At 42.5% G+C, this 22,554-nt stretch overlaps 1 protein-coding gene across 1 annotated transcript in view; it reads left to right on the top strand.

Annotated features, from left to right (window-relative positions):
* Positions 1–22,554, top strand: part of PPP1R14C (protein phosphatase 1 regulatory inhibitor subunit 14C) — an 87,190-nt gene that overhangs the window by 58,922 nt on the left and 5,714 nt on the right. The window contains exons 2-3 of the mRNA XM_027972555.2: positions 8,012–8,095; positions 9,446–9,478. Of these exons, the coding sequence (XP_027828356.2) occupies positions 8,012–8,095; positions 9,446–9,478 (117 nt within the window). The remainder of the gene's footprint in view (positions 1–8,011; positions 8,096–9,445; positions 9,479–22,554) is intronic.

Here is a 22,554-nt window from a genome sequence, read left to right on the forward strand (position 1 = left end):
GGTGGAGACTGTGGAGAACAATGAGCCACTGTCACTTTCGGGAAGCCCTTCGGCTGTGTGGTGGAGCTTAAAAACCATTCTCCGTTTTCAAAGTGCTTGAGGGTTTTCAAGCTGCTTTAGCATCTTCCTTCCTGCCGCCTTCCCTGTTGTGGAGGGAGGCGAACATTTGTACTTTTTACGGCTGACCCCACACTTGTCGGGGTTCATGGTGTAAAATCTCTGGTTAGCAGTGTATGAGTGTGTGTGTTTTCCCCACAGGCCGTCTGTGTTTCAGGAACGCAATATGAGGTTGCATCACTGTGTCCTGGTGCGTGAGCCGGGGGTGGTCACAGGCCCTGCAGAGTCCTGCCTGCACGGGGATGTGGCAGCGTGGGGGTCCCCCTTGTGCTTAGGGGTGGGGCTGCTGGAGATAGCTGCCCTCTGAACTGCGTTTTGGTTTGTGAGGTATCTTCAGGGTCCGAGGCATGTCCTGTCTTTGTGTGTTTCTTCAAAACTGCACAGGCTTGGGACTTCCCTTGTGGTCCAGTGGCTGAGATCCTGAGCTACCAATGCAGGGAACTCAAGTTCAATCCCTGATTAGGGAACTAGAGCCCATATGCTGCAACTAAAGATCCTGCATGCCGCAACAAAGACCCGGCCCAGCAGCAAATGATAAAATAAATTTTTTTAAAAAGAAAGAAATTGTAAGCAAAACAAACAAAAAACCTCTCAGGCTGGAAACCTGCATCTTCTCTTTCCCTCTTCCAACTTCCAGTTCATCTCCAAATTCCATCTCTTTCTCCTTCCTATTTATCACTGTTGAAATCTTTCCGTTCTTGCCTCAACTGGCATCCAGGCCCTGTTAGCTCCCATAGATGAGTGCAGCAGCCTCTCAGCAGCAACCCTACCCCGTACCCTGGGCCCCTGGACCCCTGGGCCCCTGGGCTGGGACTGCGCAGCTGGGCCAGTTCTCCCAACGTTATTCCCCACCCTTGCTCTAGAGCCCTCCGTTGCTACAGTCTGCAAGGAAAGGCTGGCAACATGAAGGGGATGGATTTTGTTTGTCTTTCACAATATTTTAAGGACTTGTAAGCCAACTGGAAAAAAAAAATCAGGATATTTTAACATTAAAAAATCCATCTTTTCAACTTTTCTGAAAACTTGGAAAATCTGGTAACACTGAGCATTTGTTCCTAAAAGGTTGCAGTGGTCGGGAATGGAGGGTTTTGAGTTTTTTGTTTTCTTTTCTTTTGCTGGTTTTCCATGGGGCATGTTTTCTCTTGCCTGTTGCACTCATACTCCATACTCCCACCTGCCTCAGCTCTCATTTCTGGCTTTCATAGGCAATAGTATTAATATTTGCAGCCCAGAGCAGTCTGACTCCCTTTCTGTACCCGATATTTAGAACAATTCTGGTATTTTGCCTCCTGTATACCATCCTGTCTCTTTTGGGTGCTCTCTGTCCCCTTCTCAGTTCAGTTCAGTTCAGTTCAGTGGCTCAGTTGTGTCCAACTCTTTGCAACCCCATGAATTGCAGCATGCCAGGCCTCCCTGTCCATCACTAACTCCCAGAGTCCACTCAGACTCACGTCCATCGAGTCAGTGATGCCATCCAGCCTCTGTCATCCCCTTCTCCTCCTACCCCCAAATCCCTCCCAGCATCAGGGTCTTTTCTAATAAGTCAACTCTTCGCATGAGGTGGCCAAAGTATTGGAGTGTCAGCTTCAGCATCAGTCCTTCAAATGAACACCCAGGACTGATCTCCTTTAGGATGGACTGGTTGGATATCCTTGCAATCCATGGGACTCTCAAGAGTCTTCTCCAACACCACAGTTCAAAAGCATCAATTATTCAGTGCTCAGCTTTCTTCACAGTCCAACTCTCACATCCATAGATGACTACTGGAAAACCTTGACTAGATGGACCTTTGTTGGTAAAGAAATGTCTCTGCTTTTGAATATGCTATCTAGGTTGGTCATAACTTTCCTTCCAAGGAGTAAGCGCCTTTTAATTTCATGGCTGCAGTCACCACCTGCAGTGATTTTGGAGCCCAAAAAGATAAAGTCTGACACTGTTTCCGCTGTTGCCCCATCCATTTCCCATGAAGTGATGGGACCAGATGCCGTGATCTTCATTTTCTGAATGTTGAGCTTTAAGCCAACTTTTTCACTGTCCTCTAAGCCTGTCCAAATCCTGCCATTCTACAAGGCCAGCTTCTCCTCTGTGAAACCCTCCCTCCCTGCTCCAGGTGGAAGTGTTCCCCTTCCTTCATCATAAAGCACTTTGGTTTGTCTGTCTTTTGGTGCCTCTGGATATCATTTTGTTTTTGTGTGTCGGCTGCCTCTCCAGAGCATGGCCTCACAGGGTTGACACACAGAGCCTCACTCATGGTGAACGCTCAATGGATACTTTCTTAACCAGAAGGATGCACACGTGATCAACGGCCTCGTTCTGTGGGTACCAACAGGAAGACCTCTCACTCAGTGGGGATGATGTTAGCTAGTGACTTACCCAGCCACTTTGAAGAGGTTGTTTCATATCTTGTCACCTGAGCCCCTGTTGGCATATCTATTTTTAGTGCAGGGAAGTCCCTGAACACAACTAAATTCTAGCAAACCAGAGTATGTCATGGGTGGAGTTTCTTCCTTGTAAGTGACCTGATCTGTCCCCAAGGTTATTCACTGATACTGCTTTACACAGAAGATAGAGCTCAAGAGAACATCAATTGAATTTGGACTATGTCCACACTCCTCATTGAAATGATTAAACCCCAAATATACGCAGGATTCTATGCTTGATGCTAGATCTGCTTTGTCTTCCCGCCTGTACCTCCGTGGCCCCGTCTCTCTGTCCTCCCCAGGGCTTTGGTTTCAGGATCACCAACCTTCAGAATCCACCCTGCTCTGTGTTCCATGCTCTGCTCTTGTCCATACACTCAACCTGACCTCCTCCTGGCTTCTGAGAGAAGCAGGTGGGGGTCCTGAGAAGCTCATCGGTTGGTAGAAAATGCTGATACCTAGTGATTCGGTACAATTACTCAACGAGTAAATACTTGGTTTGCATCAACCTTCCCACTTAGAAAGCCAAACCCAGGATTTCTCAGCTATATGCCCTTGGGGCATGGCGGTGACCTTGGGATGCTGGCTGCTTTCTTTATTCCTGTCAAGCTCCTTTAAGAGGGGAAGGGGCTTTGCTTTGTTGGGGCCAGAGAGTGAGTGGACCCTAGGGCCATGGTGTCCAGTGAAATGAAAGACCCCATGTCACTTGCCCATGTGGTAGCTGAGCCCTAAAATGTGGCTAAGGTGACTGGGGAACCAGATTTTGAATTCTATTTCATCTTAGTGAATTTAAACATAAATACCACATGTGGTGGCCACGTTGGATGGCCCAGACCTCAAGGGTGGGGGAAATGGGTCATACGAGGTCAGAACTTTTGGGGAGCCCGGTACAGTCGTGGTGAGAGGACACCTAATTGCAGACGCTGCCGTGTAGGCGAGACTCTGCCGCTGTGCAAGTAAAAGCTTGTTTGACCAAATTTGGCCTCAAAGCTGAACGATGTTTGCGGGGAAACCTGTGCTGTGCTGTGCTGACGAGGGCATTGTTCATTTATTCTTTTATTTCCTTTCAGAAGAGCAGGCACGGAGCTCCCCTCAGCTGTAATTACTTGAACGAGTTTCTATATCCTGTTTCCTCTACTTGATTTCATTAAACCGTGACATAAATGCACACTTTGCACCCAAAGCGTGTCTAATCACTGAACCCAAATGACTGCTTTGAGAGAGGAGTCAGGGAACTTCCGGCGAGGCTGTATAGACTGTTACACTGAAACTTGTGAGGTTCTCGCTTTTACTTGGTTTTTCTTGAACAGCATCAGCTGAAACGGGCTCTGGGTGTTTTGCCCTTACATGGTGGTTATTAAAGTCGTGCTGAGCTGTGGGCTTAGGTGAATTAATCTTGCACCACATTTGCTAGAATATCCGCACCGTGTGTGCCGTGGCGTCAGTCTTCCCTGGCTCCAGGGAGGGTCCATGTGTTCAGGCGTCATTTATCCCACACTGCGTCTTCCCAGGGGCAATCTGTGGTCATGGGCTGCCAGTTGTCCCGTCATCTAGTGAGTTTCTTTGTTGGTGTGTTAGCTCCCACCAGTCCTTTCACTGTGGAAAGTCTGGCAGCCCCTTGAGAGCCACACTGCTCTTTGTGGCTCCCCAAATGGCTCCCCTCTCCACCCACAGTCTTTCTTTCAACCACAATTTCAAATATACACAATATAAGAAGTCAGCACAGGCAGCACTGGAGCAAGAAAATACCAGCGTGAAGGGTAAATGCTGAACAGGGAGACTGGCACCCACACGGGGAAGCGTCAGTGTGGTCTTCCCCAGCATCCTGACTGAGTGGAGTGCAGCCCTGGGGTCCTCCGGCATCCTCCCCCAGTAGAGGCCACATCTGTCCCCATCTCTCTGCTCTGTCCTTTGTTCAGTTGCTCAGTCGTGTCCAAATCTTTGCAACCCCATGAACTGTAGCATGCCTGGCTTCCCTGTCCTTCACCATCTTCCAGAGTTTACTCAAACTCATGTCCATTGAGTCAGTGATAACCATCTCATCCTCTGTTGCTCCCTTCTCTTCTTGCCTTCAATCTTTCCAAGCATCAGGGTCTTTTCCAAGGAGTCTGTTCTCTTCACATCAGGTGGCCAAAGTATTGGAGTTTCAGCTTCAGCATCAGTCCTTCTGATGAATATTCAGGACTGATTTCCTTTAGGATGAACTGGTTTGATCTCTGTTCAGTCCAAGGGACTCTCAAGAGTCTTCTTCAGCACCACATTTCCAAAGCCCTCACTTCAGTTCAGTTCAGTTCAGTGGCTCAGTCATGTCCGACTCTTTGTGACCCCATGAATCGTAGCACGCCAGGCCTCCCTGTACATCACCAACTCCCAGAGTTCACCCAAACTCATGTCCATCGAGTTGGTGATGCCATCCAGCCATCTCTTCCTCTGTCATCCCCTTCTCCTCCTGCCTCCAATCCCTCCCAGCATCAGAGTCTTCTAATGAGTCAGCTGTTCGAGTGAGGTGGCCAAAGTATGGGAGTTTCAGCTTTAGCATCAGTCCTTCCAAAGAACAGCCAGGGCTGATCTCCTTTTGAATGGACTGGTTGGATCTCCTTGCAGTCCAAGGGACTCTCAAGAGTCTTCTCCAACACCACAGTTCAAAAGCATCAGTTCTTCAGTGCTCAACTTTCTTCACAGTCCAACTTTCACATCCATAGATGACTACTGGAAAAACCATAGCCTTGACTAGATGGACATTTGTTGGCAAAGTCATGTCTCTGCTTTTCAATATGCTATCTAGGTTGGTCGTAACTTTCCTTCCAAGGAGTAAGCATCTTTGAATTTCATGGCTGCAATCACCATCTGCAGTGATTTTGGAGCCCAAAAAAATAAAGTCTGACACTGTTTCCACTGTTTTCCCAGATATTTCCCATGAAGTGATGGGACCAGATGCCATGATCTTTGTTTTCTGAATGTTGAGCTTTAAGCCAACTTTTTCACTCTCCTCTTTCATCAAGAGGCTTTTTAGCTCCTCTTCACTTTCTACCATAAGGGTGGTGTCATCTGCATATCTGAGGTGATTGATATTTCTCCCGGCAGTCTTGATTCCAGCTTGTGTTTCTTCCAGTCCAGTATTTCTCATGATGTACCCTGCATAGAAGTTAAATAAGCAAGGTGACAATATACAGCCTTGACATACTCCTTTTCCTATTTGGAACCAGTCTGTTGGTCCATGTCCAGTTCTAACTGTTGCTTCCAAAGCCCTGGGGAGGGCTTAAAATTGGTTATCTCATTTGAAAGAATGGCTCTGTACCAGCCTGAGAGACAGACTGGCTGGATAAAAGTGTGGGCTGGATGGCTTCCAGGAAAGGAGGGAAAAGGCTCAGCAGCCCAGCCAGCTCTAAGTGGAGCACAGTGATGCTGTGTTCATTGCCTCATGTAGACTGAGTCTTAGGGCCTGTAAGGTACTGTCAAATATTCCTATAGGCAGATACATACCTCCAACCCTGTACTGCTTTTCTGATGTCCTGGAAGACCAGGTGATTATGTTTTACTTTTATTCCTATCCCTACCCTCCAGCAAGAATCATTCTTCCCCAGTTCTGAGGTCATTTGACTTCTCTAAGGAGACTTGCTTTTTCCTTCCCATTTTTTGTTAGTATTATTAACAATTTTAAAAAGAGATTTTAACTTTAATAAGACTAACGTCTTAGACTTGCCCCTCTACTTTGGGTTCAGTTTTCCTTCTGCTTTATCTGAACTTTCCAATATCGACTTCATATCTTATAATAGTTAAACACACACACACACACACACAATAGTCACCTATTTACAAGGATTTACAAGGATTTCCGTGGTGGCTCAGACGGTAAAGCATCTGCCTACAATGTGGGAGTCCTGGGTTCGATCCCTGGGTTGGGAAGATCCCCTGGAGAAGGAAATGGCAACCCACTCCAGTACTCTTGCTTGGAGAATCCCATAGATGGAGGAGGCTTGTGGGCTACAGTCCATGGGGTTGCAAAGAGTTGGAGGTGACTGAGCGACTTCACTTTCACTTTCACTATTTACAAGGGTTTGAAGAGCTCTGTGTCAGGAACTGGGATACAGACAGCAATAAACATTTACTTATTATTTCACAGTAGTATATCATCTGCCTCAGTTTCCTCAAAACACTTGGGTCCTCACTTTTGTGTAGGAGCAGGAAAAAGAATGGTTGAGCACCATTACCTAGTGAAAAACATGCTTTGCTAGAAAGGAAATTCTCAGAAAGTCAGCCTTGCCTCTGAGGACCAGACCATGCAGCTGGCACCGAGCAGCGAAGCCCAGGTGGACGCGCAGGTGTCCACGCACAAGTTTCTCTCTGACTTCTGTAAATACTCCTCGCCATCCCTGAGGCTGGGATGAGTTGGCATGCAGGTGACTCCTCATGGGAAGGGGAAATGCGAAATTAAAGCACTCTTCTAAATGCGATCTTTCTCTCTGCTTTCTCAGACGGAGATGTGGGGAATATCAGGTAACAGAGAGGAGAGGGAGCCGGGATTGACCGGGCGCTGGAGGTCAGATTCCAGATCAGGCGCTGGAGGTCAGATTCCAGATCAGGCGGTCCATCACTGCTCTGCCGCTGCACTTCCCCGCCGCCCCCTGTTATGGACGGGATGTCTTTGGCTGCAGCAATATTAAACTCGATTCACAATAATAGGGCTCTACTGGAATGTAGGTGGGCTTCAGAGGCGACATTTTCTAGAACCCTCTTTTCTTACTTCTCCCCAGTCTGCCCACCATGAGTCAGACTCTCCCTTCATGATTGCACAATGGTTGCAGCAGTTTCTAGGTAACGGGCTGCCTCAGCCCGCTCTCCAGCCAGGATGCTGCTGTTGAAAGAACAAGGAGTCTATAACTGGGGCTGGGGTGACACTGACCCAAGAGCCCTGGCTCAGAAACCCCTGGTGGACTCAGATTTTTCCAGACCCAGAGCTAGGAAGGGAAATGCAGATCCATGTCCCCCCCCCCCCGTACCCCCGACCCTTGAAAACAGACACAGTAGTCACTAAGGGAAGTGTAGATGTTGGGTGGGAAGCTGCAAGTCACACTACTCTTCCTATAATTGATCAACCCCCCCATTAAAAACTCAGAAAGGCAATTTCCTCTGAGAAAGTGGGAAATCCTCATTGTTGAGGTAGCATTAGTGTCTGCTTTGTGACGCTAATGTCTCCTTTGCTCCCACTCCTCCCTCTGTTCCTTTTCCCTCCTTCCCCTTCCCACCTCTTCTTCATTTTTCTTCTCTTTCCTCCTTTCTGTCTCCTAGTTCCCCTTCCTTCTTCTTTCCCTCTTCCTCCGAGTTTCTTCCCTGTGCCCCCACCCCCGTTAATTGTCAGCACATCTATATGACTCAATGACATTTGTTCGATACAGTGCAGTATCTTACTAAGACATTGGTTTGATACAATGCAGTATCTTACTAAATAGAATGTTTCCATATTTGTCCCCCAGGAAGAAGAAATGCCCGATGTGGAAATTGACATTGATGATCTTCTTGATGCAGACAGTGAAGAAGAGAGGGCTTTAAAATTACGAGTAAGTAGTACTCAAAATCTCAATCCTTTGGTGAATGCTTGAATCCACTTGGGTCTCCAGAGCATGGCTCTCACTGATCCTGCCCTCGGGTGGTATTGGCACCAGCACTTGGGGAATGGCAGTTTGCAGAGGGAATCAATAGGAGGCTGAGTATTCACCCACATAAACTGCATATCTGGGGATAAAACAGCCCAAAAGACCTGACTATAGTCACATCTTACACCACCTTACGGATATGGGTTTCTTCAGCTCCAGCTTCTTGGGAGAAGGATGTTTCTGCCTCCAGAGATCCATTTGCCAGAGAAGGAAGGCATGTCCCACAATTGTATGAGAAGGAGAGGGGCTGAGCTAGAACTGGAATACCTAAACCCAGGATTCTGGTCTTGCAGTTGTGGATTATACCATTCATGAAATTCATTTCTAGATAAGATTGTTTACAACATAATTCTAATAAAATATCTTTTATTGGTTCATGCTCACCTAATACAATGGATATTGAGATTCCCCCATCTCCTTTGTCCAGAGCAAAAAAATACTTATTTCCCTTTCCACAGGAAGTCAAATCTATCATTTTAAAATTGGCATTTGTGAGTTTCTAAAACCAATTAACCTGTGACCTGCCATGGTTCTCACTGTTCATTGATAATTACTGTTAATGGCTGTTAGTTATCACAGAAGACAAATGATCACTAGAGGCAAGTAAAGGACACATTTAAATGTGTTAATGTGTTTAGTGTGTTAATAATTACTGGTGTCTCAGTTTAATGTGGTAGAGCCAGGCTCTTATTTCTTGTTGGTAAATTAGTTGGGAGATGATAGCATCCCAGTTATGAAAGTTACAAAAGCGAAACAAAAACAAGCAAAAAACCCCAGGCACCAGTTCTATAGAAGATGTAATGACATAATTTTTTTTTTTTAATCAAAAAAGTAATTACTTGAAAGAAGCTTTAACTGCCATCAGGTCACCCTGTCTGGTTCCCAGGGAAGGATAACCAAAGCCTGCAGAGGTGAGACAAGCTACTTTGTGATTGAATCACAGCCAGGCTCTCATTCTCCACGTCCAGTGTGATTGCCACCATCTCTCACAGGCTGTCTCAACTTAAGTGTACCCAGATTGTTATGAACCACATAGGCAGCCCGAAGGACAGATGTGTGTGTGTATGTTCTAAAGAGTGAAAGTGAAAGGTACAATTTTGTCTTCAGAGGGCTAACAGATAGTGAAATACAGTGTGATTCTTGGTAGTCAGTATGAAATATTGATTTACCCTGTTAATAATGTTATAAAAATTAAATGATTTCACTTAAATGATGTTGAATTTTAAAATAAAGCTTCTGTGTATTTTCTTCTAGGAAGCTCTTGTAGACTGCTACAAACCAACAGAGGTAAGCAAATCACTTTCCCTAAATGTCAAGTTTGAGCTGGTTTTTTCCTCTTTTTTTAATTAAATCAATTTCTCCATTTTTAAGGCAGAACCACAATAAGTGGTTTGATTATGTGTACACTAAGTAACCATTATATCCATAAGTGAAGCGCATGTGTTTGAATAACACTGACTTCCTTATTTGTAAACCTAAACATGTCTGGTTCTAGAAGACTTAAAACTAATAGAATTGGCTGTGTTGCATGCTTTTATATCATATAAAAGCCAAACTTCAAAGGAAATTAAGAAGATTTGGAATCATTTTAGCAAAAATTTTAGATTTATGACTGGAGAATACATTCTATTAGTGTAGAGGTATGTATTTTTAAAAAGCTTAAAGCTGATTCTGTTATTCATAATTGAATGGTTGCCTTTATTGGAAGGATAAATTTTATGCTTTGTGTGGATATTCATCAAGAGCAGAAGTATTAATGTAAAACACGTGGATATTAGTTTGATTAGACCAAAGCATTTAATGAATACTCTAATGACCAGTGTACAAATTAAGGATTTGATCATTTATGAAAATATATGTAAAAGAGGTATTTGCACTTTGCTCCTATGATAACTAAGAGAAATTAGAAGATCTATCAGATGTTTTGAAGTTAATTTACTGTATCAAAGCAATAATGAGAGGACTTCTATTTTTGATGTGGTATAACTACAAAGTGAGAGGAAAGCATGCTTTTAAGAGTGTGTAAAATTTAAATGAATGGGAGGTTTTAGGGTCATTTGCCTTGAGGTCAGTTACTTATTTGAGCTTTATTCTTACAATCTCCAGTTTTCCTTTATATTGATTACATACTGTATTCATAGAGATTTTAAAATTTTAGTTATCAAAACATATATATTTTTAATCAATGTGATATATATATTCATAATTTTGAAAACCCAAAACAGGCTTATGATGAAAAAGTAGCATTGTCTTTCCCATTCCTTAGTTCCCCTCCCTAGAGTATATATTTTATATTTATGTATCTTTATATAACAACAATTTTGGCTGTGTCCCTGCTGTTTACTCTTATATTGCTAAGTATGAATTTACTATTTTTTTCACTCCTTGACTTAAGAGAAATATGATAGATCTCTTACTCTCCACACAATTCATTTCCTTCCATCCCTTCAATAAAATTATATAACAGTATTGTTTTAACCCAGTAGTCAAGATTAATAATATTATGATTTAAACAAATGGTTTTCACTGATAAGTCAAACAGTGAAATATTACCAATGCTTCTTTCTTGCATAGCCGTTTGTTTTTCCTAGAGCTGATAAGTACCTTGTCATTTGTTTTTGTCTAGTGCCTATTGGTATTTTTTGTTGAACTCTCCAGAATCTTTGTCTATGTAGTATATTTTTTGTATGCTCAAATGCATCATTACTCACTGTACACCAGGCTTTCCTCCTGGAGCCCCTTTGCAACAATATGGAAAAGTTATTCTCTGGGTCTGCTGAGTAGCTATTGTGTTGAGACTTCTGTTCACTGCTGTCCCATGTCAGATGCTTTGTTTCTTAAATCTCAGTCTTCCTCATTTAAGTTGGAGTACATCATCCTACAATAGCTTTCTGGGAAAGGATGTATAAAAGGTAAAATTTTTGAATCCTTGCATATATAAAAGTGTATCTTGATTGACAGTTTGGATGGTATGGAATTCTAAATAAAATTCATTTCTAAAACTCAATTTTAAGGGCATTATTCTATTGTTGTATTACTTCGGTTGTGAAGAATTCTGAAGCTTTTTCCATTCTTAGAATCTAGGTGACCTATTCTTTTCCTTTCAGTTAACTTGGATTATCTCCATGTTTTGGAATTTTACAATGATATGCTCTAGGGTGGGTTCTTTTCTGTTCATATGCTGGGTAATTTGTAAACTCTTTTAGTCTGAAGATTTATGCCTTTCAGCTCTTCAAAACTAACTGTTTACTATTTATTATTTTTATAAATTTTTCCCCTCAATATTCTGTATTTTTCGTTCTCTTATTATTCAGATGTTACATCTTCTGGATGGAGCCTCTAATTTCTTATCTTTCTCCTTTTGTTTTTCGTCTCTTTGATCTTTTGTTCTACTTTCTGAAAGATTTCCCTGACTTTATCTTCTGTACTTTTTATTGATATTTTTAAATTTCAGCTGTCTTATTTTTAATATTCAAGAACTGTTTCTTGATCACTGTTCACTATTTTGTTTGAGTATTTCTTCTGATATTATGGATGCATTTATTTCTTTTTTCTTTTTGAGGATATCAGTCAATGTTTTGTTTCCTTTTGAAGATTATTCTGCATTCTGCATTTTCTCTTTTTTCTCTGAATCACCTTTTTCTCTGTCTTTGTCCATCCTTGCTAATTCTGGGCAGTGTATTCATGTTTGAATGTTAGGACTCAGTAAGCTGATTGGAATATGTGTGTATGAGCACAATTTGTCCATTGGTGGGTCTCACCATGGAGTGACCAGGTTGCAAATCAGATTTTTTTTTTTTTTATTGTATGTGGGTATGGAGAAGGGGGTGCATTTCAGGTGGTTCAGTGGTAAAGAATATGCCTGCCAGTGCAGGAGATGCAGAAGACACAGGTTCTATTCCTGGCTCAGGAAGATGCCCTGGAGTAGGAAATGGCAACCCAATCCAGTATTCTTGCCTGGAGAATCCTGTGGACATAGGAGCCTGGTAGACTATAGTCCATAATGTTGCAGAGAGTCAGACACGACTGAGCGCAAACACACACACACACCCATATGGAACAGGGGGCTTCTCAAACTGTTGCTGTTTGGACATCTCTTTTCTGGAGAGGTTTTTAGGTTTTTCTGTTTTTTTTTTTTTTTTTTTTTTAAGATTTGACCTGGTAAACTCCTATCTGAGGGTTGATAATCTGACTTTAGGCTTTGTTGAAGTAAGGACAGAACGGCAGCGGGAGACTTCCCCCTTAGCTCTTCGGGGACTAGAACTCCTTTATTTATACATAGTTGGGAAATTAAGATTAACTCTTAACAATTAGATATTAGACAATTAGATATTTGGAGAGCAGTATCAAATTGTTGCAAAGGGTTGGACAAGCTTAGTGGAATCTTAGTCAGGATAAGTGATGAATTATGCAGATAAATTAACATGTCATGTGGGGGTGAGGGATGGCTGCTGAGAGTAGATGCAGACTGGTGGGTGCAGACATGCCCCGTACTCACTTATCAGTCCCTTTTTTCTTCGGTTCTTCTGCGTGGGGAAGTGCCTCTTTTGGTATTTAGGTGAGAAAGGTTGGATATGCATGAGAGGCCTCCTCCCCTTTCCCCAGGTTTTGCAATGTTCAAGGAGAAAAGTGTTTATACTCTTTATAATTAAATGAGATGGAGGATCTTTTCCTCCTGCAATAATAGTATTCCTTAAAGTAGAGACATTACTTTACCGACAAAGGTCCATATAGTCAAAGCTGTGAGTTTTCCAGTGGTCATGTATGGACGTGAGAATTGGACTGAAAAGAATGCTGAGCGCAGAAGAATTGACGCTTTTGAACTGTGGTGTTGGAGAAGACTCTTGAGAGTCCCTTGGACGGCAAGGAGATCAAACCGGTCAATCCTAAAGGAAATAAGTCCTGAACATTCATTGGAAGGACTGATGCTGAAGCTGAAACTCCAATACTTTGGCTATCTGATGTGAAGAACTGACTCATTGGAAAAGACCCTGATGCTGGGAATGGGTATAGGCAAGAGGAGAAGAGAACGACAAAGGATGAGATGGTTGGATGGCATCACTGACTCGCAATGGACATGAGTTTGAGTAAGCTCTGGGAGTTGGTGATGGACAGGGAAGCCTGGCATGCTGCAGTCCTTGGGGTCGCCAAAGAGTCAGATACACTAAGCCACTGAACTGAGCTGGTCTCTTTGAGGAGGCTTATGAGATGAGAGGATGTGGTATTTGAATGTTCATCGGAGTCCCAAAGGAAGAAGGAAGGAAAAGGTGCTGGAGTTTATGAGGGAGCCTCTCTTGCCCGCTTTTTTAGCTCATGGTTCCTAGGAATAGAAATGGTATAAAATGCTGGGGAATTTCAGTCAATGTCATTGATGTATTAAAGGATCATTTCAGAAAAGTTTGGATAGTTTTGTCTTTAAGCTTATGTGTACAAGAAACAGAGTTTACTGGCACCTGGATTGTGATGATAAAAATAATAGCTTGTGTTTCCCCCGAGCTCTAGAGTTCACACTGAGGGAACAAGTATTATCTTATTTAATCCTCACAACCATCACTTGAAGCAGAGAATTTGGGTGACTTGTCTAAGATCTCACAGCAGTGAGCAGAGAGACCCGCGACTTATCCTTGAGTTTCTGACACCTGATCTTGTGCTCTTTCTTTCCATCCTGCCAGTCTTCCTAAGCTGCTTGCACAGCAAGACATGCAGGACATTAAAGGACTTTGACTTATCTCAGCTAAATGCCTGACAATTAATGATGTTCCTTTTCAAGTCGCCTTCTCTGGAAGTACTATTTTTTGATCAAAAGAATTTTACATACAATTATTATGCCTCTTTGAAGTTAGAAATGTAAGGAAGCCGTCTTTGCTGAATCAGACAGATCTATTTATAGTCTCATTGCAAAGGATGAGTTGGCGGTTGGGGTGGGGACCGGGGAGTGGAAAGAAGACTGGACTTTGAATCTAGAGTCTTAAACCAGCACCAAATTTGTGTGACTTATAGCAATTTTCTCAACCTCTCTAAGCCTCCTTTTCTTCCTTTATGAAAATGGAGGTAGTTAATAACCACCTCCTTAGGTTTTAGTAAGGGCTATTTGCAATGAGAATATTAGTGATATCAACAATAATAATAGCTTAGTCATCTCAAAGCACATGCCAGGCACTGATCTAATACATGTATTAATCATTTCATCTTCACAGCAGAGTTATGAGGTTGGCACTATGATCATCAGTTGAGACACAGAACAGCCTGTGTAAATTGCCTCAGGTGACATAGTTAATAAGTGGAGAAGTCAGGGTACGTAGGAGAGCACATAACATGAAGCTTGCCACATGGCTGGCTGAATCTGGCTCCATATAAGGCAATATTTCTCCATTACATATTAATTGCATAAAATGCCCAAATGCACTGATAATGATATTCTTGCATTATTTAATTTGAAGAGCAGGTTTGAAAGAATCTGCTGATTTCACAGAATTGATATTGTTCTGTCACAGACTTTGGGTCCGTGGTTTCATCCTGTGTGGCTCCCTCGTTAGGAAGAAAGAGACCTGTATTTGCCCATTTTGATTGATATGCCAAACTGTGGACTCTTGACATTTAAATCTTTCCTGACTTGGGCCCTTTAGAAAACACAGCAGTATAATTGAAGTTCCCACACTAATGGATTAGTGAATGACTAGTCAGAATGATGCCTTCATTTTTCCCACTTCAATAGATGCCATTTCTGATGTAGTTGATACTAACATAGAGCTGATAGGTAGAAAAAGGATATTTCTAGGTAAAACATGAAGAAAATAAGTAATTTTGCTTTGGTTATTACTTGAAGTATGCCAGTGGATTTTGTAGGGCTTCCCAGGTGGCTCGATGGTAAAGAATCCACATGCCTCTGCAGGAGATGCAGGAGACACACGTTCAATCTCTGGATTAGGAAGATCCCTTGGAGGAGGAAATGGCAACCTACTCCAGTATTCTTGCCTGGAAAATCCTATAGACAGAGGAGCCTGGTGGACTACAGTCCATGGGGTTGCAAAGAGTGAACATGACGGAGCCACTGAGCAAGCATGCAGTGGGCTTTGTAGAAATCAAGGATGGGGATGTCAAGGCTAATTAGCCAGACTAGGGGGGAGCAGAGACTTTAGCGACTCTGAGCCATCAGAGTCTGTCCATTGATATGCATGAGAGGTTCACTCAGGATGAGTCAGTCTGTGAGTAGGCGGTGAGAGGCATCTTTGATCCCGGTAGTCGGCTGGGTCATGGAAATGTCATGCCACGTGTGACGGTACAGAAGAAGGATGTCTAACTACTGTTTGCAAATGGGAACTGACTAGCGTTTTCAGAAGGACAGGCCTGCTCCGTTGTTCATCGTGTGTTGGTGGGTAGGAAGGCAGATGCTCTTTCCTTGCTTTGATGTCCCAGTGGCTCTTACATTGCTGATAGGCGTTGCTGCCGGCCACTGTCACCTTCCTACTCACACCCACCATTTAGTATCTTAATCTGTCATTTAAATATTGTTCAGTTTATGTGTACATGGAAGTACTCCCGGCCCTGATTACTGAGCTGACTGCAACAGAAAAAAAATGCAAACTAGGAGAATCAGTGTGAGTGACTGGAGAAGGCTTGGCTTGGTGTTTTGCTATATTCTCTTTGTTCATCTGCTCAACAAATATTTATAGAAGATTTCTGTAATCTAGGGAGTTAGAGAGGGTGGCGAACATGTGTGTCCAGTTTGAAAACAATCTCTTAGAGACTTCCCTGGTGGTCCAGTGGCTAAGACTCCACGCTCCCAATTCAGGGGACCCGGGTTCCATCCCTGGTCAGGGAACTAGATCCCACATGCTGAAACTAAGACCCAGTGCAGCCAAAATAAATAAAAACATTAAATAATAAATAGAAAATAAGAACAATCTTTTTAAAGGCCACAGCCACCTATGGTGAGAATTTCAATGCTCACAAAATTTTTAAATAGGGATAAAAGGACAGATATGCTGGGGTGTCAGCTTATCTCACGGTTCTCTAAGTTAGAAATCAAACTGATGAATGGAGAGTGATTTTAGGGGATCTGTGCTTTGCTGGAAAAAGCCAAGGAGGCCATGGTTTTGCATGCAGGGAAAACTTTTCATCTGGCTTCTCACGGGATTTCCTCAAAAGAGACTGCTGTTTGGGGCTGGGAAGAGGAGTAGAACTTGAATGTGAGATTAATGAGTGGAAATCTACCCTTTGAAAACTGTCACCTTCAGAATGATGTTTCTGAAAAGTGAGAATTGGGAAATTACAAAGAAAGACCGGAGTCAAGTAGGAACAACATTCTAGCGGTTGGAGCCATTGGCTACAAGAGCCTAATTACGTGTTAGAGTAATTAGGTGGGCAGATCATAAAGAGTTCAGATTTATTAGCCAGAAACATGGGAAGCTTTATCAAGTGCCAAAAGGGTTTTAGTCCCAGTATGTCAGTTGTTCACACACTTTCATTAGGGCTCTTTAGGCTCCAGACCTCTTCTGCCCAGGGAGAAAGAGCCAGGATGTGTTGGAGCTGACTTTTGGACCCATTTTTAAAGTAGATTTATTTATTTATTTTTTGGCTTTGCTGGAAGAACCACATGCATCTTGCCATTGGACGGTCCTCCTCCCCCCAATAATTAATGATTATTATTTTATAAAAGACTCAGTGGAGGAGGTAGAGGCTTTAAAGGGCAGTGACTTTAAACAGTTGGCATTTTCCAGTGATTGATTGTGCTTTTATGGCCTTTTCTTTTTCTATTAAATTCAAATGAGTGATCATGTGACGCCATGATCATGTTTTAAAAGCTGATCATCCCTATATTAAAATCATCTTTATGTTCTCTTCTTGTGTTTAGATTTATCTGGGCAGGAGAAAAACTGTTAAAGGCAATTTGACACATGATTTTTGATTTCTGTATCTTTAGCAAAGGGAGTCACAATCACACAAGTCTCAAACAATTTAGAAATGGATTTCTTTCCTTTAGACACAATTCAGGTGTTTGTACTAAATAATATTGTCCTTCATTGATAATGGGACCCTCGATGAAATTAGTTTTCTTAGGAATTATGAAGTGGGAAATTATAATTCTGCTGAGTTTAGTCCACTGATTATTTATTGGAGTTGGATTACTTATGTGGACTTTATGTGGTATAAATTTCAGGTGTATGGTATGTGAGAAACCCATTAGTAAGTGAAGGAAGAATTAAATGCCAATTAGGTTGGATCTGGTGAGGGCAAATGAACTGTTCTGCTGCATATACAAAAAGGTTAGAATTTGGATACAAAATAAATTAATCTAAGAGCAGTGGTCTGTATCTCTAAAATAGATTCATGAGACTGCTCTCATCAGCAGAGCAAATTAATCTTTAATGGTGGGTAGTCAAGGAAATTAATGGACAAAATGAATGCAGTTAAGACCTTCAGGAATTTATGTTGGCAGAAGTCATTATAAGCACAGCAGGCACAAACCCTCACCCAAAACAGATTCATAAGCCTCCCTTCAGATCATGAAAAATAGGATCAGTTCTGGTGTGGTCCTGTCAGCAAATGAACTCCTCTGAAGATAAACCCTCTCTCCTCCTCTTCTCCCCCAAAAGACAGAGAAGTGAAGTATTTCAGTGATGAGTGATGAAGGCACTGGTGCTGCTAAATAATGCCAGTGACTGAGGAGAGCAAATCCCAGGGTCACACAGGGATGGGCTAGCCCCCAAAGCCACGTTCGTCAGGACTGATTCACGGCCTCCTCCTTTGGCATCCTGTGTGACCTGGATAGTCAAGCCAGTGAAAGTTTGCAGCGTGATTTTTATAATGCTTAGCTGTTTCATTGAGGGGGTACATTTTGCCATTTGGAATAGTTTTCAGGTGTTGCCATCATGTTTAAGAAGAGGCACGTACTGCCTACACTTCCATTGTTCTCACATATCTAATCTTTGCTGGATCTTGAAATTCTTCTCATAGAGCCTGGTAACTGTGGTTCACAGTGCTGTTTTGTATATTTGAAAGTTGCTAAGAGAAAAAATTGTAACTGTGTGGTGATGGATGTTAACTAGACTTACTGTCATGATTATCTTGCGATATATTCTTATATTATGTCGTATGGTGGTTTAGTTGCTAAGTCATGTCCAACTCTTGCAATCCCATGGACTGTAGCTTGCCAGGCTCCTCTGTCTATGGGATTCTCCAGGCAAGAATACTGGAGTGGGTTGCCATTTCCTTCTGCAGAGGATCTTCCCAACCTAGGACTCAAACCTGGGCCTCCTGCATTGCAGGCAGATTCTTTACCTACTGAGCTATGAGGGAACCCCATTATGTCGTATACCTGAAACTAATATGTTGTATGTCAATTATATGTCGATTAAAAAAATGAAATTCTTCCATCTCTGCCAATCACAACTTGCCTGACTCCCATGTCATCTGTTGAATGCTAGGCTTTTTGGAAGAAGTGTCAGGTAGCTACATGAAACAGGTGCAAGCTGACTTGATTTGCCGTCATTTGGCAGCGAGGCTCAGGGACAGATGGTCCCCGAATGTGCCTTTTTAGGAAATGCTTGGTGCAGTGATTGGGTTGACCAAGAGGAGGCACACAAGAAGTTGCTGATCCTCATGGGTTCCAGCCTTCAGAATCCTCCCCTGCTGTTTCTCTTCATGCCACCTAAGGGGTGGGTGGTGTTCTTTGGACAAGCAGGTAAAGCCCCCAGAGTTCTGCCGGGCGCCCTTTGTCAGAACTTGCATGTTGCACACGATTGTTCTCACTGGTGACATCATTCACCAAGCGGCAGTTTTAAGCATTTCTTTGGAAAAATCTGTTTGTTGGGAAATATTTCTCATCAAGGGGCTGCGTCATAATATCCATTTATCTTGTTTATCTTTTCCAATGACTTGAAACGCTTGAAAGAGCGACATGAGTGAGTGCAGCTTAGTCATGCACACAGCAGCGGTCTGTAGTGACACCCAGATTTCTCCTTCTCCCGCTTTTCGAGGGACCCACCCAGAGCAGCGCAGTGTCATCACTAACAGATGAGTCACTTTGAGCGACTAGGGAAGGGCTGCAGACGCCTGGCTCTGGTGATAATTGCAAAATGCGCATCCATCTGCCACCTCTGGCACAGACCCCAGCAGGCGAGAGGGGGTGGCAGCTGAAAGCCACAGGGCTCAGGAGGGATTAGGAACGAGAGCTCAGAGTGTGGCCACTGCAAGGCCATGCCCCGTGCCAGCCCACACCGCCCAAACTCCAGAGCAAGGAGGAACCTTCTGTTTTCACAAAGCTGCCAGGTCCCCTCAGAAGCCTGCTTTGCTTTTTCTTTCCTAGGACTCTCTCCATAAATCCGGTGCCCGCTTGTCATTGAGTCAGGTTTCCAGGGTCACTGGAGATGTTTCTTTTCTTTCTTTTGTTCTCTGATCTCTTCCGTGTGTGTGCTTGTGCACAGCTCTCCTCCATTCGCTGCCCTCCCCGCCTCCAGCATCCTAGACTCCACTCTCCCCCAAGTGTTCCTCCTCTTCCCTAACTCTCCCAGGAGGCCTAGGGTTCCAGCGCTGAAGAGAGAACTCTGGAACCTTCCTCCAGAGTAGCTGGGGCCAGTTGATACTTTGCACCGTTCCAGCCTTCTCCACTGACATACAAAGATTTTCATGTTTTCTCTCCCTGCTGCTTCACTTTAATGCCTTGTTATGTGGATTAATTGCTTTTTGTACATATTTCTTGGCTTTACAAACCTTTGTTGAGCACCTCCTGTATTATGCACCGTGCTAGGAAAACAAGAAGGAACTGGATTCTTGCAGCCAAGTAGGAGTGACAAGGGTGCAGGGATTATCTTGAATCCTTTATATGAATGATACTTTGTAACATTTCTTCTTCAGCCTGCTTATTGTGCCCAACATGAGACTTCTGAGATTTGTCCATGCTCACACAGAAGGCTCTAGTTTATTCATTTTTATTGATTTCCTGTGCAATAACATTGTTTAAATGTAGATAATCCTCTTTACTATAATTCATGACTACATTAAAAACTGACATGGATCTGTTTGCTAAGACACTAGATTCTTATGGGCATCTGCTTTCTACTCATTAGAAAATCTACTGTTTATTTGAGAATGGTAAAAGAAAGAAGGAAAGAAAGAAAGAAAGAAAAGGCTAGTATCTTAGTCATTATGTCTTCACCTCATAGGAAACCTAGAAAGGTCTCTGGGTCTCCCAGGTCTATACTATAAAACAATACAGTCTCATGTGTCTCTCTACCCCTACTCAAGTGTCTTCTGGAATTCCTTGTGAATTTCAGTGGGCACCTTGGCAACAGAACTTTCTATTACTCTGCTGACTTTTAAGAGTTAAATAATTCCAAAATTTAACATTTTTGAACTGTCCAGTCTTATCTTCCTAAAATAGTGTGTTACTCACTAACTCTCCTTGCCAAATAAAGGCCCCTCAAATACTAAGTGTTAACTGCAAAGAAGTTAGGTGAAGCTCCTCTTCTCTCCCCAAATCAAGTTATTTGGAGTCTCAAGTGAATGTAAGCACCGCAAACACAGGTCTTTCTCAAAGAAGGCAATAACATTATATGTTACAATATACTGTAACATATTTATCCCCTCTTCTGCTATTCACTTAGGCTATCTTTATTAACATACAGCATGATTGTCTATGTAGAAAATCCAAGAGTGTACCCAAAAGTTATCAGAAATAATTTCAGCAAGCTTGCAGGATACAAGATAAATATATAAAAATGCAGCATTGTATTTCTATATACTAGCAACAATCAAAATTGAAATAAATCCACACCACTCACAATAACATCAACAATATTAAATACTTAGAAATAAATCTGACAGAAGATGTGTAATATTTGTACACTGAAAACCAAAAATGTTGCTTAAACAAGACTTAAATGGGTACAGAGATATACCATTTTCATGGGTGAGAAGATTTATTATTGTTAAGATGTCAGTTCTCTCCAAATTCATCTATAGATTTAATGCAGTCTCAATGAAAACCCAGCCAGTTTTCATTGGTAGGCATTTACAAACAAAACAAATCTAAAATTATCAAGGAAATTTAAAGGACCTAGAATAGTTTTTAAAAAGATTAATAAATTTGGCTGATTAACATTACCTGATTTAAGACTTATTATAAAAATCTATACTTTCCTTATTGGTGTAAGGATAGACACATAAATAGATCAATGCCTCAGCTGTTCTACTCCTAGGTATTTACCCAAAGTAAGAGGATGCATATTTCATACAAAGACTTGTACATGATGTTTTTAGCAATTTTTTTTTATGATTTGTGTAGTTTTCTAGTTTTGAAATTGCTTTACAATATTGTGTTAGTTTCTGCCATACAGCAACATGAATCAGCCATAGGTATACATATATCCCCTCCCTCTTGAACCTCCCCTTCCACCTGCCACCCCATCCTACCCCTCCAGCTTGTCGCAGAGCACTGGATTTGAACTCCCAGCATCATACAGCAAATTCCCACTGGCTATCTATTTTACGTATGGTGGTGTATATGTTTCAATGTTCAGTTCAGTTCAATTCAGTTGCTTAGTCGTGTCCAGCTCCTTGCAAGCCCATGGATTGCCACACGCCAGGCTTCCCTGTCCATCACCAACTCCTGGAGCTTGCTCAAACTCATGTCCATCCAGTCGGTGATGCCATCCAACCATCTCATTCTCTGACGTCCCCTTCTCCTCCTGCCCTCAATCTTTCCCAGCATCAGGATCTTTTCCAGTGAGTCAGTTCTTCGCATCACGTGGCCAAAGTATTGGAGTTTCAGCTTCAGCATCAGTCCTTCCAATGAATATTCAGGACTGATTTCCTTTAGGATGGACTGGTTGGATCTCCTTGCAGTCCAAGGGACTGCAGTGTTTCAGTGTCGCTCTTCCAATTCATCCCTCCCTGTCCTTCCAGCACCATGGCCATAAGTCTGTTCTCTATGTCTGCGTCACCACTGCTGCTCTGCAGATAAGTTCGTCAGTTCCATCTTTCCAAATTCCATATATATTAATGTACAATATTTATTTTTCTCTTTCTGACTTACTTCATTCTATATAATAGGCTCTAGGTTTATCCACCCCCTCAGAGCTGACTCAAATGCATTCCTTTTTATGACTGGGTAATATTTCATGGTATATATGTACCAAAGCTTCTTTATCCGTTCATCTGTTGGTGAACATCCAGGTTGCTTCCATGTCCTAGCTATAGTAAAGAGTGCTGCAGTGAACACTGGGGGTGCATGTGTCTTTTTCGGTTATGGCTTCCTCAGGGTATATGCCTAGTAGTGGTATTGTTGGATCACGTGGTGGTTTTACTCCTAGTTTTTAAAGAAATCTCCATACTGTTCTCCACACTGGCTGTATCAGTTTACA

This window comes from Ovis aries, chromosome 8 (assembly GCF_016772045.2).
Source record: "Ovis aries strain OAR_USU_Benz2616 breed Rambouillet chromosome 8, ARS-UI_Ramb_v3.0, whole genome shotgun sequence".
In the NCBI taxonomy this organism is placed as follows: Eukaryota; Metazoa; Chordata; class Mammalia; order Artiodactyla; family Bovidae; genus Ovis; species Ovis aries.